At 38.8% G+C, this 13,771-nt stretch overlaps 1 protein-coding gene across 1 annotated transcript in view; it reads right to left on the bottom strand.

Moving 5' to 3' along the window:
* LOC145669051 (juvenile hormone esterase-like) overlaps window positions 1-1,182 on the bottom strand; it is a 36,636-nt gene extending 35,454 nt beyond the window's left edge. Inside the window, exon 1 of the mRNA XM_081737412.1 lies at window positions 939-1,182. Within this exon, the coding sequence (XP_081593538.1) occupies window positions 939-1,133 (195 nt within the window). The 5' untranslated portion in view covers window positions 1,134-1,182. The remainder of the gene's footprint in view (window positions 1-938) is intronic.
* Window positions 1,183-13,771: the final 12,589 nt, after the last annotated feature.

Below are 13,771 nucleotides of genomic sequence, written 5' to 3'. Positions count from 1 at the left end.
AAAAGTTAAAACTTTTTAAAAAACATTATGGGCCTTATGCAGAGTCGTTTTGACGTATAATTAGCGTTATACTAAACGCTGACTACTGCAGGAAAACTATGTTAGTAGAGCTATTTAGTACGGCACTAATCACACGTCAGAACGACTCTGGATAAGGCCTTATAAGGCTTATTTACAATATCAGGACATTAATGTCTAAGCCAGTGGCGTAGGGAACGGGGGGGCCGGAGGGGCCGGGCCCTCCCCAAAGAGGTCCGACAATGTACTTTGGTACTTTGATGTTTGCAATGTTTTATATATTTTTATGCTTATATATTTTTTTGTTTGTAATTTTTCTATATGTGCCTATAACAGCACTTGCCCCCCCCCCCCCAAACACACATCCTGGCTACGCTACTGGTCTAAGCTCTAAAACTTTAATTAAAGATTTCGAAGATGAAGTATGTGTTTTTTTTAGAAAGCGTGGACTTGACTTTCTTGTGTACTGAACGCGACATATGTTGAAAGGAAGAACTTGTACTAAATCAAAGATTATTTTCTCTTCGGAAAGTATTCGTGTAAATAATCACAAATCCCAATCTCTTTTCCCGGCGACAGTATCTTAATTCAATACGATCATTTTAAACACCCCTAAGGGTTCCGCCACGAAGAGGTCGAACTACTATGTTCTAGAATCAAGAACGATATACTAATTTCATTTTTCAATCGCTAAGCTGTAGCAAAGCTAAGTTCATCTTCTGTCATCAAAGGTAAAAACGAAGAAGAAATAGTTGTTATTTAGACCACACACAGGAGATAATACCATTATTCATTATGTACTTATTGTATTAAAATCTATACTATGCATTATGCTTGTGTCTCCAGAGTATGTGTTTAAATTAATATATAGGCTATATGATTAAAAAATCTAATTTCGAACGAGTGCTCAGGCTACTAACCTTGAATCGTAGCTCCCCGACGGGGGGGCGTGCGAAAGGAATGCCTTTGAACGCCGTGAATTCTCGTCCATTTCGTGATTTCAATTGAATTCCCCTCAATGAGCCCTGCTGTAGTTTTACTATGTTCTCATCATTCGAAAAAACCTCCAAAACAGAAGCTAGGAACAGGAGTAAGAGAAAAATAGGAGAGGACATGTTGTGGCGGTGACTGCTATCTCGTAGAGCGGACACAAACGACCTCTGACTCCAAAAAGTAAGCATGTGATAACCTCGTCTGATTTACGACACATGCTATGCAAAGGTATTTGTTCCAAAAAGATAAAAAACTTTTCAGTGAGTTCCTTAACTTCGCACTTTGCATGATTTTTAGGACAATAAAAATTAAAATATGTAGTTGAATTAAAACATTTGTTCATAAATACAATTTTTCGTAGATCATTTCAGTTCCTGAGTTTTATTCTAATAATTCGTCAAACAAAACCGCGAAATTTATTTATGAAGTACCAGCACGACCATTCTGGAATCAATTCAAAAGTCCGCTTTTAGAGCTTCATTAAAAAAAAAAAAAAAAAAAAAACTTTCATTTCTATCTTCATCGCTGAAAGTGTCTTAAAATCGCAGTGACGGGTATGTGACTGCGCAGTACTCCAAGAAAGGGATGGTTGAATAAGAATTTGTGATTAAGACTTTTTATTTTGACTAGAGAAATAAAGTAGGTAAAGGCACAGATTTGAAGCATCTGAGAAGATTCGTATTCTAAGTTTTCAATATATTGTCTTATATGTTAAGTTAAACCCACAGTATCTATTACTGATAGCGTCTTATTTTTTAAAATTGACGCTGTAGCCTATTTGTCAAAACATTAATCAACTAGACATGATGTAGAGAGAGGAGAAAGAAAGAGATACAACATCTGTAAGATTTATGTGATTCAATAATAAGGGACTATAGGGACCGACTGAGCTAATAACTGCTACTAGCGCTATTCACTCTACAGGAACTTACTACGACATGTTCGCAGGACATTTTTCTAAATGTGTGCGTGAATTATTTCATTCGCCTCACTGTCTTTATTTAGAAACTGATTACGCTGAACGTAAATATGTTTCGCTTTCGTAAAGTAAGGACCGTGATAAATGTAAATAAGGTTCTTCTTATTAGATAAAACACATAAATATTTATAGCACAATATAATACAGTAACTAAGCAACATGATAATCACTAACGTCGCAGGATTTTTTCAAAGGGGGGGGGGGCAAAAGAGCTATATAGAGTTTTTTTGTTTTATTGCCCTTTATGTGTTAAGTTAAAAGTCATAACATTTATCACTGATAGCGTATACCATATTACATTTTAAAATCGCCACTGTAGACCATTAACCAGAACATTCATCTCCAGAGATGATGCAGAGAGTAGAGAAAGAAAGAGATATGAGCAATGGCGTACATAATTTATCTGCGTCCTGGATCGATGGTTCATCGATTTACTCATACCCGCCTCTGCCCCACTGGCGGGTAGGAAAAGGGGGGCAAGAGTACGCAAATTTTAATTAAACTTTTATATTTTGATAAAAAATAGTTACAACGGAAAACTTTCACATGGAACATAAAACTTGAACTCTCCTTTACGAAATGTGAACTCAACTTTTATATACCTCAACCCTTGGAGGAGCTATAATTCGTAAAATGAAAACATTCAAATTCGTACTCTTGCCCCTATATGTGGGGCAAGAGTACGAAATCAAAGGGGCAAGAGTACGCACCCAAAAGAGCATTAACAATTATCACAGATGAAGGTGCCTACTCCTTTATATGATGTGCATTGTTCATGCCACCATTCATGGCATCTTGCGCACTTGATCCAGTCTTCTATTGGTGGATCACTGTAGATGATATTGCATAATGGACACTCTTACACTACCTCCTCACTGACCTGAGGAGTTGTAGCTACAACTTCGGTTGTAGCTTTCTTGGTGCAAGATGATGTTTGCCTTTGCTCTTTGGAGGGTGCCGTTTCGGAAGTAAGTTTTGCTTGAAAGGAGAGGATGTCAGAATATCTTATTGACATCGAGAAGATAAGATTTTCTGGTTGAGTCGGAGGAGGACTGACAACCACCAAAGGAGTGCATGATGTGGACGGTCCACATGGGCCCCTGCTTACCTCCGGTGAAGATCCAGCTTTACTGGTTGGAGGTTTGGTAACCGATGAACGAGCAGCCGGCAGAGAAGTGTTTGATGTGGACAATCTGCATGAGCTTCTGCTTGCTTCTAGTGAGAATCCAGCGTTACTGGTTGAAGATTTGGTAACAGATGAATGAAAACTAGCAACCGGCAGAAGAGTGTTTGAAGTGGACAGTCCGCATGAGCTCTTGCTTGCTTCTAGTGAGGATCTAGCGTTACTGTTTAAAGGTTTGGTAACAGATGGAGAAGGACGAGAAACTGGCAAAGGAGTTTCTCTGGATGTGCCGCATGGGTCCCTTTTTACTTCCAGTGAATCATCCGATGAACGATTTTGGGCTCTATTCAGGTCTAATGCTTGATTTGTTGCTTCAGGAGTGCTTTCGTCTTCAGACCTGGCTTCTACATTTAAGTCTACAACATCCACAATAGAAGGAAGAAAATCTTCTTCAGTGAACACATCTGGATTCAGTAGAACAACTTCAGATTCATGAAGGCTGGATACCAATGGTTGCAGCTTTGTAGTAAGCCTCAGTAAACAAACTCGAAACTTGGAATTAGGCGGGATGGATGATTCCTCATCCATTTATCACACACTGTTGAATACCAGGATTTCAGCGGGTCAAAAAAAAGGAGCAATATAATGGCTTCAAATTATGGCTGGGGTTTGGTGGTAAACTCAACATCACTATCCCATTTTGCCTGCAGAAATCAATCCCTTCGATTGAAATGTGAGAGGTCTGATTGTCAACAAGTAACAATATCTTTTTCGTAACCGAATTTGATCGCACATGTTGGTGTAAATAATATAACCATTCTAGGAAAAGTTGTGAGTTGATGAACCAGAATCAGATATCATTCCCACAGAACCCGGTGGCGAACCATCGAATAATTCTTGTTTTATTCGTTTTCTGGGAAATATCTGAGGAATAAAGGAACCAGATGCACTCACCAGGAAACAGCTGTTATGTTAACATCAAAATCACTAGATACAGTTTTATTCACAACTGAATTTTAGTCGACTTTTGGAACTTTGAGGAACCGTATTATGCCAGTTTAGTATATGTAGATATCCCGTGGAGGAGAGCCGTTTTGTCTTACAAGATCTTTTAGGCAATTAAAGCATTCAACTAGTGGCTTGCTAAAACCACGAACTTTTCCCAGACCAGTCTTTGAAGGCTGTCGCAAAGCAATTGTTAAATGTCTACGACGGAAAAACTCTGTCCAATTTCTTCCTGCCATTCGATTCACATGGCTAAAGGATATGGGGCAACTAGTTACGTTCAGCAAAATTGTATGTCATTCTTCTTAGATCTTTTAAAGTTAAGTCATAGAAGAATTGATCCAGTAATGTGATATATTCCACTAATTCGTTCTCCATTTCTTCGGTAAATAGGTCTACTGGCTTTATTGTGCCTAAAGACGTTGCAGATTCTCATTAAAAAAAAAAAAAGAAAAATCATTTATTCTTCTTATATCAGTAATGGGAATGCATAGGATACAAAAAAATCAGATAATATTTAGACCCTTTATAAAAATATATTTCCAAATTCAGCTTATTCCATCACTTACAGAATGCTTGTCAACTACGAGGGTAACTTGAACACTTTTCGACCTATCCTTGATGAAGCTACATATTGTCAAATGTTAGGTTGGGTTAGCTTCATAGGATCCCATACCAATCATTGGACTGATACCGCCTTATGCAGAGTCGTTTTAACGTATGATTACTAAAGAACTGACTACTACAGGAAACATACGGTAGTCGAACTTTTTAGTATGGCACTAATCACGCGTCAGAGCGACTCTGCATAAGGCCCATTGAAATTTATTAATGAAGACTACTGACATTTAAGATAAAAGAGGACAAAGCGTAGTATTTCTGAAACCTGAATAAAATAAGCAAGCGTAACGTTATTCAAGAACTGCAGATTTAACTATCTCACAGGTTTATCTGTTTCGAAAACTCAAACACCACCTTAGATACTATTATGTAAGGAGTGGTATTTAGAATAAAAATGTATCCCTCGTACATAAGAAAATATCAGGATTCTTCAGAATTCTTAATGTTAGAGGCTACATATGAGAACCGATATTCGTAAAGTTTGCCGTCACTCTCTATTACAACGGAATCTACATTCTTTTTTGATTGTTAGATGTAAATCAAATTGGATTCTTTTTCATAGAACAGAAGGGGCAAGAGTACGCACCCGTACCCTTGCCCCGTAGGTATCTGCGTACCCTTGCCCCCTCACTACACAATTGACTTTCCCGTGATGCTGTACAGCCAACTGTTGGAAGAAAGGCAATTTACTCCATCCTGTCAAACAATGGATATGTCAGAAACTAACGCTTTATAGTGGTTTGAAATCGTTATAAAATTGTATAAGTTATTCATTAACTACTTATGTCCCAATATTATATCAAACTACTAGAAAAACATAAATAATTACCTAGATAGCTTGTAGTTTTCCGCAGCACACTCAAACTTGTTTAGGTTCTAAAGGTCACTAACATCAAACTCCACGTGACGCATTATTGCTATACGCGAATATATTCACCTGATTTTAGGGAATCGTATCCTTGCCCCCCACGTACTCTTGCCCCCCTCTACTCTATACAGTGTGCGAATTAGATAATCTATATTGGGGGGGGGATAAAATTAGGCCAAAGGACATAGTCTGAAGGTTCAAATTTCAAAATGAGACAATAAATGCCTTACCCCCATATATATATATATATATATATATATATATATATATATATATATATATATATATATATATGTGTGTGTGTGTGTGTGTGACATCTGTAATAAATAAGAGATTTATTAATTTAATAAATCTACCGACAATAACTATGCACATATATATTGTCTGACATACACACACCCCACTAAACCTTTCTGAACGTGTTTTAATGTACTCACTCTTGTCCCCGTAGCTCTCTAAGGTTTATTTAGTTAATAATTCGGCTTGAGCGATAGCCATGATCACAAGCATATGTTAATTTTTCCACTCATATTGAAAGCATCCACTTTATATTAATACATACAGGTTGCGAAAAGAAACCTACTTCAGTCTTGTCAAAACCACTAAAATTATCAGTTAAACCGGACATTAAAAAAAAAAGAAAGAAAGAAAATCTAGATATTAGCCTATCAAATAAGAAATGGATTGTTGCTGGTCCCGATTTCTCACATCAAGGTCAAATCGAAGGCCAAATATTTAAAATCTCTCAATTCAAATTTCGAGCTTGTGCTTATGCTTCCCGCTAAAGCTGTGCTCATCACGACTTTTTTTTCTCTAAAGATCGATTCCGTGATGGGCACAGGAAGTCAACACTTAAAAATTACTTTACTGTTAGGTTGAAGATGAGTTGATTCACTATGGGCTACGTTATTCAAATAAAGTAAAACATTACACTGAAGTTTTTCAGACATTATTAATTGCGTGGACAGCAAACTGTACAGCGAAAAGATGGAAAAATGAAGGGTTAACTAAAAAAAAAAAAAAAAAAAAAAGTTTCAGTTCAAATGCTTATACAGACACGGACAATGACACGGAGAACCAGTCGTATTAACAAATGCTGAAACAAATCTTGAATTATTCGCTTATTCACCTAAAAATCACCTTCATTAACATGTCTGCTCACTAGGAGTATCCCCCAGCGTGTACGTTAACATATACTTACGAGAGAATACCTATATCTCAGATTTTAAGTACAGTTTCAAAAGTTCATTTCCGTAAACTGCAAAAGCAGTGATTACTATGCTAATTATCACAAATTAAATGCAACTTTTGAGTTGCATACACACAACCTACTAGGGAATGAAGACCATGTGCTAACAAAGAGTACACTGGAAAATGAAATAACATGTTATAACAAAAATTAAAATAAGATGATAATCGATACAAATATAGAGGATGAATATGACATATCCGAACTTCGCCAAGTATGGTAGAAGAAGCTATTTGTTTACTTCTTCTTGGCCAACCGCTAATAACATTTATAAATCTATATGTGGCTTTGTTATACGCAATTAGTACATTCAAATTCACAAACGATGACGAACTGAAGGGTACGAAGGTACAGTTGCAAGTAACAACCGTAGTCATAATAATATAGTTATACTAAACAACGTTGAAAATAGTGGGTAATTAGGTGGTAAGTAGAAATGACCAAAACTGAAAAGTTTACATCGATCACTTCGAAATACAGCCAGAAGATTAAATTTACAAGAAATAACAAAAATCAGTGAAATTTGGAGTTATACTAAGCATAGTTTGAGGGGGAATGCGAGCATCCCTGGTGGGGATACTTCAGCTGACTTCTTTGGGGGGGAACAAAATGTGATTGAGGGGAAAAATCCCCCTCATCCCCCCGGTAATTCGCACCCTGCGGGTATATATATATGGTTCCATGTCTTAAGGGATCGTAAAGGGCGATAACAAAGGCCCGAGTCAAAACGGCCCCGCGTCAAAAGAGCTCGGGTCAAAACGATCCCGCCTCAAAAGGACACGAGTCAAAACGACCCGAAATGAAATGAAATGAAATCTTTGAGTTTTATGTTCCACGGTTATGCCGGTTAGGCTAAGGGAGATGGTAAAGATGAGAAATGAATTAAATACTGGGATGAAGAAAATGGGAGGAAACGGGAGAATCCCGAGAAAACCCATGAACACGGTGTTTGTCCGACACAAAGTCCACACGGCGCGAGCTGGGATCGAACCAGGAACCCCAAACACCGGAGGTGAACGCTCTACCACTGACCCACCGCGCTCCCACAAAACGAGTCGAGTCAAAAGGGCTCCCCGACAAAAGAGCCCGAGTCAAAAGGGCCTTGTGTCAAAAGAGCTTGGGTTAAAAGGACCGGTCCTCAAAAGGATCCCGGTCAAAAGTTTCCCTCAACAAAAGGGCCTTAGTCAAACGGGATAGGCGTCAAAAGAGCCCTGGTCGAAAGGGCCGTGCCTCAAAGGTCATTGGACAAAACCGCCTCGCGTAAAAACGGGCCCTGCGACAAAAGTTCACGAGTCAAAACGGCCCCGTGTCAAAACGAACCGGGTCAAAATGGCCCTACGACAAAATGGTATGCTTCGAAAGGGCCCTGCGTCAATCGGGCCTGGTGAAGAGGAGACCCGCGACAAAAGGGCCCGAGTCCAAGCGGCCGTGTGTTAAAAGAACACAAGTTAAAAGACCCCGCCTCAAAAGGACACAGGCTAAAACAACTCCGCGTCAAAAGGGGGCCCCGCGACAAAACGACCCGAGTCAAAAGTTCCCCGCAAAAGAGGGCCCGAGTTAAAATGACCCTGCGTGGAAAAGGCCCGGGTCAAAAGTTAACAACAAAAGAGCTCGGGTTAAAAGAACCATGTGTCAAAAGAACCGCGCATCTAAAAAAGGGCCCGGGTCAAAAGGTTCTCCAAAAAAGGACGCGAGTCAAACGGGCTCTGTGTCAACAGGGTCACCGCGACAAAAGTTCCCGAATCAAAACGGCCCGTGTGAAAAGGGCTCTGCGTCTAACGGGCCCGTTACAAAAGGTCTCCAGCGACAAATTCCCCTGCCTCAAAAGAGCTCGGGTTAAAAAGACCCCGCCCAAAGGAGCACGGGTCAAAACTTCCCCCCGTCAAAAGGGCCCGGATCGAAAGATTCCCATGACAAAAATACCCGAGTGAAAGGGCTTTACGTTTAAAGGGGCCGAGTCCAAAGAGCTCCACGTCAAGAAGTCGCGAGTCAAAAACGCCCCGCGACAAAAGGGCCCAGTAAAAAGGGTTCCACGGGTAAAAAGCCTGAGATCAAAGCAAGAGTGGAAATCAGACATGCACAAGAGGATAGTGTCAACTTAGTAAGTTGAAGTGTTTGTGCAAAACAAGGAAAAATAATCATGGTTATTAGTAAGAAATACGATATTTGAATGGTGATATTAGTTTTATTTGGTTCTTTATTGTTCTGCAACAAACACTATTAATATTATTGTTGCAATTGGTATTATTGCAAAAACTGCATTAATTTCGAATGTGGTCACCATGAAAACCATCTTAATTCTGCCATATTACATATCTCACAATATTGTTTTAAATGTAAAAGGTTGTGATTTTACACTTCAACTTAGGCTTGAATATTCCCACAAATGAGAATGTGAACTCATTTGTTATATCACCTGTTTGAGGCAGAGCAGTATGTTTGACAAATGTATCTAATAGAATAAAAAGTATTATGACAGGGCAGTAACAGAGAGACGCATGGACGGAGGAAAAGCAAATGTTACAATTTGACATTAGTGAAGAAACTGCGTTAAATGATTTAGTGTACATCATGGCAGCCATCTTGAATTCCGCATATTGTATACCACACCACATTTTTAAATAGAAAGAGGTATGCGTGACACATAAATTGATACTAGAATCTTCCTACAAACTACATTCATCGTCCGTTTCAAAAGCATCAGTCTACATTATCTATTATTTCCGTAATTTCTCCGGGCATTCTCCGGGCATAAGAACCACGACTTGTCCCAGTGGTATTCATGGCCAAAATTTCAACTAAAAAGAGGAGTTAAACTCTAAGCAAACTGCAAGAAGGGTGTTGAAACAACCACACACACTTCCTCTGGCTTATAGAATAAGGAGACCAAAAATAGCTACGTTTTTTCCTTCTGTGTACTCATATATTTTTAGGGAATATATACTTGAGGGACGCCGTCAAGGTTGGACGACGACAAGCCTGGACACTTAATTTTGGTCTCTCCCGACAAGGTTGGACAACGACAAGCTTGGACGACGACAAGCTTGGACAACGACAAGCTTGGACACTTCTCAATTTATCCTCTTGCACCAGTCTCGAATGAATTCCTGAGGTGTCCAAGCTTGTCGTGGTCGATCCCGACAAGCCTGGACACATCTTATTTTCGGTCGTTGACGACAAGGTTGGACGACGACAAGCCTGGACACATTCCTGGGGTGTCCAAGCTTGTCGTGGTCGATCCCGACAAACCTGGACACATCTAATTTTGGGTCGCTGACGACAAGGTTGGCCAACGACAAGCCTGGACACATTCCTGAGGTGTCCAGGCTTGTCGGGATTGATTTTGGATCGCTGACGACAAGGTTGGCCAACGACAAGCCTGGACACATTCCAATGGGCCGATTTGGTGCATTCAAAGCACGTAGAAATAAGTTTGTTTAGCGCTGAAAGAGCAGCATTGCGTGAATTTCTACCAGAAAAGTTTCGTTCCGTTTCCAGGCTCGGGAGATGATAAATACCCCGGAAAGTAGCATCCCAGGCTCCATAAAGTTGCTTTCTTCTTTTTTACCAAAAATATTTCAATTCAAATATAAATTTTATGAAAATGAATATATTTGTGCGTGTGTATGAAAAGGTACAAGTTCGCGGGTATTGAGCTCTTTGTGTTTTCTTAATGTTTGTTAAAAGTAATAACCATATAGAATGTAATTTGAATACAATTTCAGCATTAAAAATTACTTTCATAAAGTTAAAAAATTATACACTTTTTATATATAGGGTTTTTATGTACATTTAATTTGACAAATCAAAATATCTTTGGAACGAAGAACAATTTTCAAATTCGGTTTACGCAACATAGTGTAGGGGGCACCGTGAGACGCTATAGAGTAGAATCTGTGGATCTAGTCTTCTTCTTCTTCCCGAGTATTATCGATATGCAAAATACTGATTCCCCATTTCATCCACGGTAGTTCGCAGTGGAACAACATAAACAGTCTCGTTAATGTATCCTACCCCACACAAAGTGAGAACAGGTGATAATCCACTATTAGAGATCCTCTGCTAGAAATTCTAGAAAATTTCTATGCAGATTTTTCGAATATCACTTCTGATAAAAACATCACCCTTATTGGAAATATTATACTGATATTTCCAATAAGTATATTACAATGTATACACGGTGTGCGGTGAGGAAATGCAAAGATTTTGGGATGTGATGGGGAGGGGGGATCGGGAAGGTCATGCTAAGCAAAAATGCTTATGTAAACATAGCGTCTATTCCACTTCGTTTCGGTGATAGGGGTGGGGGTAACGTTTTTCGTGGTGCACTTGCCGACATTATAGCCCACCCTGTAGTTGGTCTTACGTTACATGCAGTTTATCCAAGTATTTTCCTATTTTTTAAAGGTTACTAGCCTTAACGCCCGACTTCGTACGGGGAGATCTGGTTTCTTAAAAATATTTTAGAATACTATTACCTATTTCTACTACATTATACTACTATTACTACTACTTCTACCTACTACTACTACTACTACTACCTACTACTACAATTACCTACTACTACTACTACAACTACAACTACCTACTACTACCACTACTACTACTACAACTACCTACTACTACTACTACTGCTACCACTATTACCTACTACTACTAATTCTAATACTACCACTACTACTACTGAAACTACTTACTGCTACTAACACTACAACTACCTAGTACTACTACAGCTACATACTACTACTATTATTACTACACCTACTATTACTACTACTACTATACTACACCTACCTGCAACTACTACTACTACTACTACTACTACTACACCTACTATTACTACTACTACTACTACTACTACGTACTACTCCAACAACAACAACAACAGCAACTACTACTATTACGGCGTTTGGAGTGTTAACATTGATCTAAGTGAACTCAAAACCTATGTACAAGACCTATGTACAGGATGTATTGGTCATTTTCGACAAATTTTACATTTTAGCCCCTCCACCTTCGCTAGGGGTATTCCACTCCAACATTATTATCCACCAGACTATAAGGTATATGTGTGCCAAGTTTCGTTCAAATCGGTTTAGTCGTTCTTAAGATATTTCATTAACAACATTTATGCCATTATTTATATATATTTCACTCCCTCCACCTCCGCCCCTGGACGCGCTAGGGGTGTTCTACTCCAACATTATTATTCGCCGGACTATAAGCTATATGTGGGCCAAGTTTCGGTCGAACCGTTCTTAAGATAATTCATTAAAACCATTTATGCAATTATATCGCCATTTAAAAAGCATTGTGTAGTGTTCCACCCCACCCCCCTCTGCAACGAGGTGAGTATGGGGTAGCTAACCTCGACAGTGTTGGTTGCCTAGTAGCAAGAAATATTTGTGCCAAGTTTGGTCAAAATCGGTTCAACCGTCTAGGAGGAGATGTGGAACATACATACATACATACATACGTACGTATATACAATCATTTTTATATATAAGGATAACCGTTACTTGGTTAATAAGCCGTTTTTCTACAAAACTGGAAATACAATACTATTCTCAAACATACGAAAGCTCTACATTTCCACGTAGGAACAGAAGTTACAATAAAAATTGTGACAATAATAACAGTAAGAATTAAAATAAGAGAAGAAATTATAATAATAATTATTACTAAAGAAGCAAAATTGTTTGTTTCCAGTGGAAGTCATTATTTAACAAATAAACCGATTAGTAAGAAGTGTTTATGGCTTCTAAAGAAGATAACAACTTGACACCTGTGTATAGTTTTCCCCAAATCAGAAACAGTTTCTCTACTGACAGAGTTTCTACTCAAGAGCAGTGAAAAATTGTGTTGCAAAAGAGAATTAAGAAAAAAAAAACCTCCGTTACTTCCCTATTGTATGCAGTGTTGATACAAATTGCAGATCTCCTAAAAGCCTGTTTCATTAGCTTTAAAACAAACTATAATATGTAATGTAAGACCAACTACAGGGTGTGCTATAATGTTTGAAACAAGAATGGGCAAGTGCAAGATGCAAAAAGTTATCTCCACCTCTATCTCCGAAACCCTATATGTTCACATAAACATTTTTGCTTAGAATGACCTTCCCTATCACCTCCGAAAGTCTTGGATTCAATATGGTGGCCGAAAGCATTTGTCATAAAAATACAGAGCCTAGACGCTGAGCCTAGAGACACCAAATGTGGTATAAATAATTACCATCACGAGGAGGTTAGAAGCAGAAAATAAATTTGGGAAAAGTCTCCATCCTGAATCCAATATGATTCCTAAAATATAAGCACAGTATATGCACAGCCCGAACTACTGAACCTAAAAATACGAAATTTGGTATAAAACCCTTTCATCAAACGTGCATTAAAAGAATAATAAAAATGTTCAAGAAATCGCCATCTTGAATCCAATATGGTGGACGAGTATATATTTCACAGTCGCTGGGGATAGAAATGAAATGAAATGAAATCTTTGAGTTTTACGTCCCACGGTTATGCCGAGTAGGCTAAAGGAGACGGTGATTATGAGAGATGAGTGAAATGGTGGAATGAAGAAGGTGGGAGGAAACGGGAGAACCCCGAGAAAACCCACGAGCACGGTGTTTGTCCACCACAAAGTTCACTTGGCGGGGGCTGGAATCGAACCCGGGACCCCAAGCACCAGAGGTGAACGCTCTACCACTGAGCCACCGCGCCCCCCTCGCTGGGGATAGAAACACCAAATGTAACACAAATATTGATTATCAATATGTGATCACGCAATGAAGTACGAAAAAATCGTCATCTTGAATCCAATATGGCCTCCTAAAATAAAAATCAAAGCTATATGTACAGTCAAAGTTCTGAAGTTATATGTACCAAATTTGGTAGAAATATTTTTGAGAATGAGCAA

Source organism: Thermobia domestica, chromosome 13 (assembly GCF_964235325.1).
Source record: "Thermobia domestica chromosome 13, izTheDome1.hap1.1, whole genome shotgun sequence".
Taxonomy (NCBI): Eukaryota; Metazoa; Arthropoda; class Insecta; order Zygentoma; family Lepismatidae; genus Thermobia; species Thermobia domestica.
This window is presented reverse-complemented; position numbering and strand designations above follow the sequence as displayed.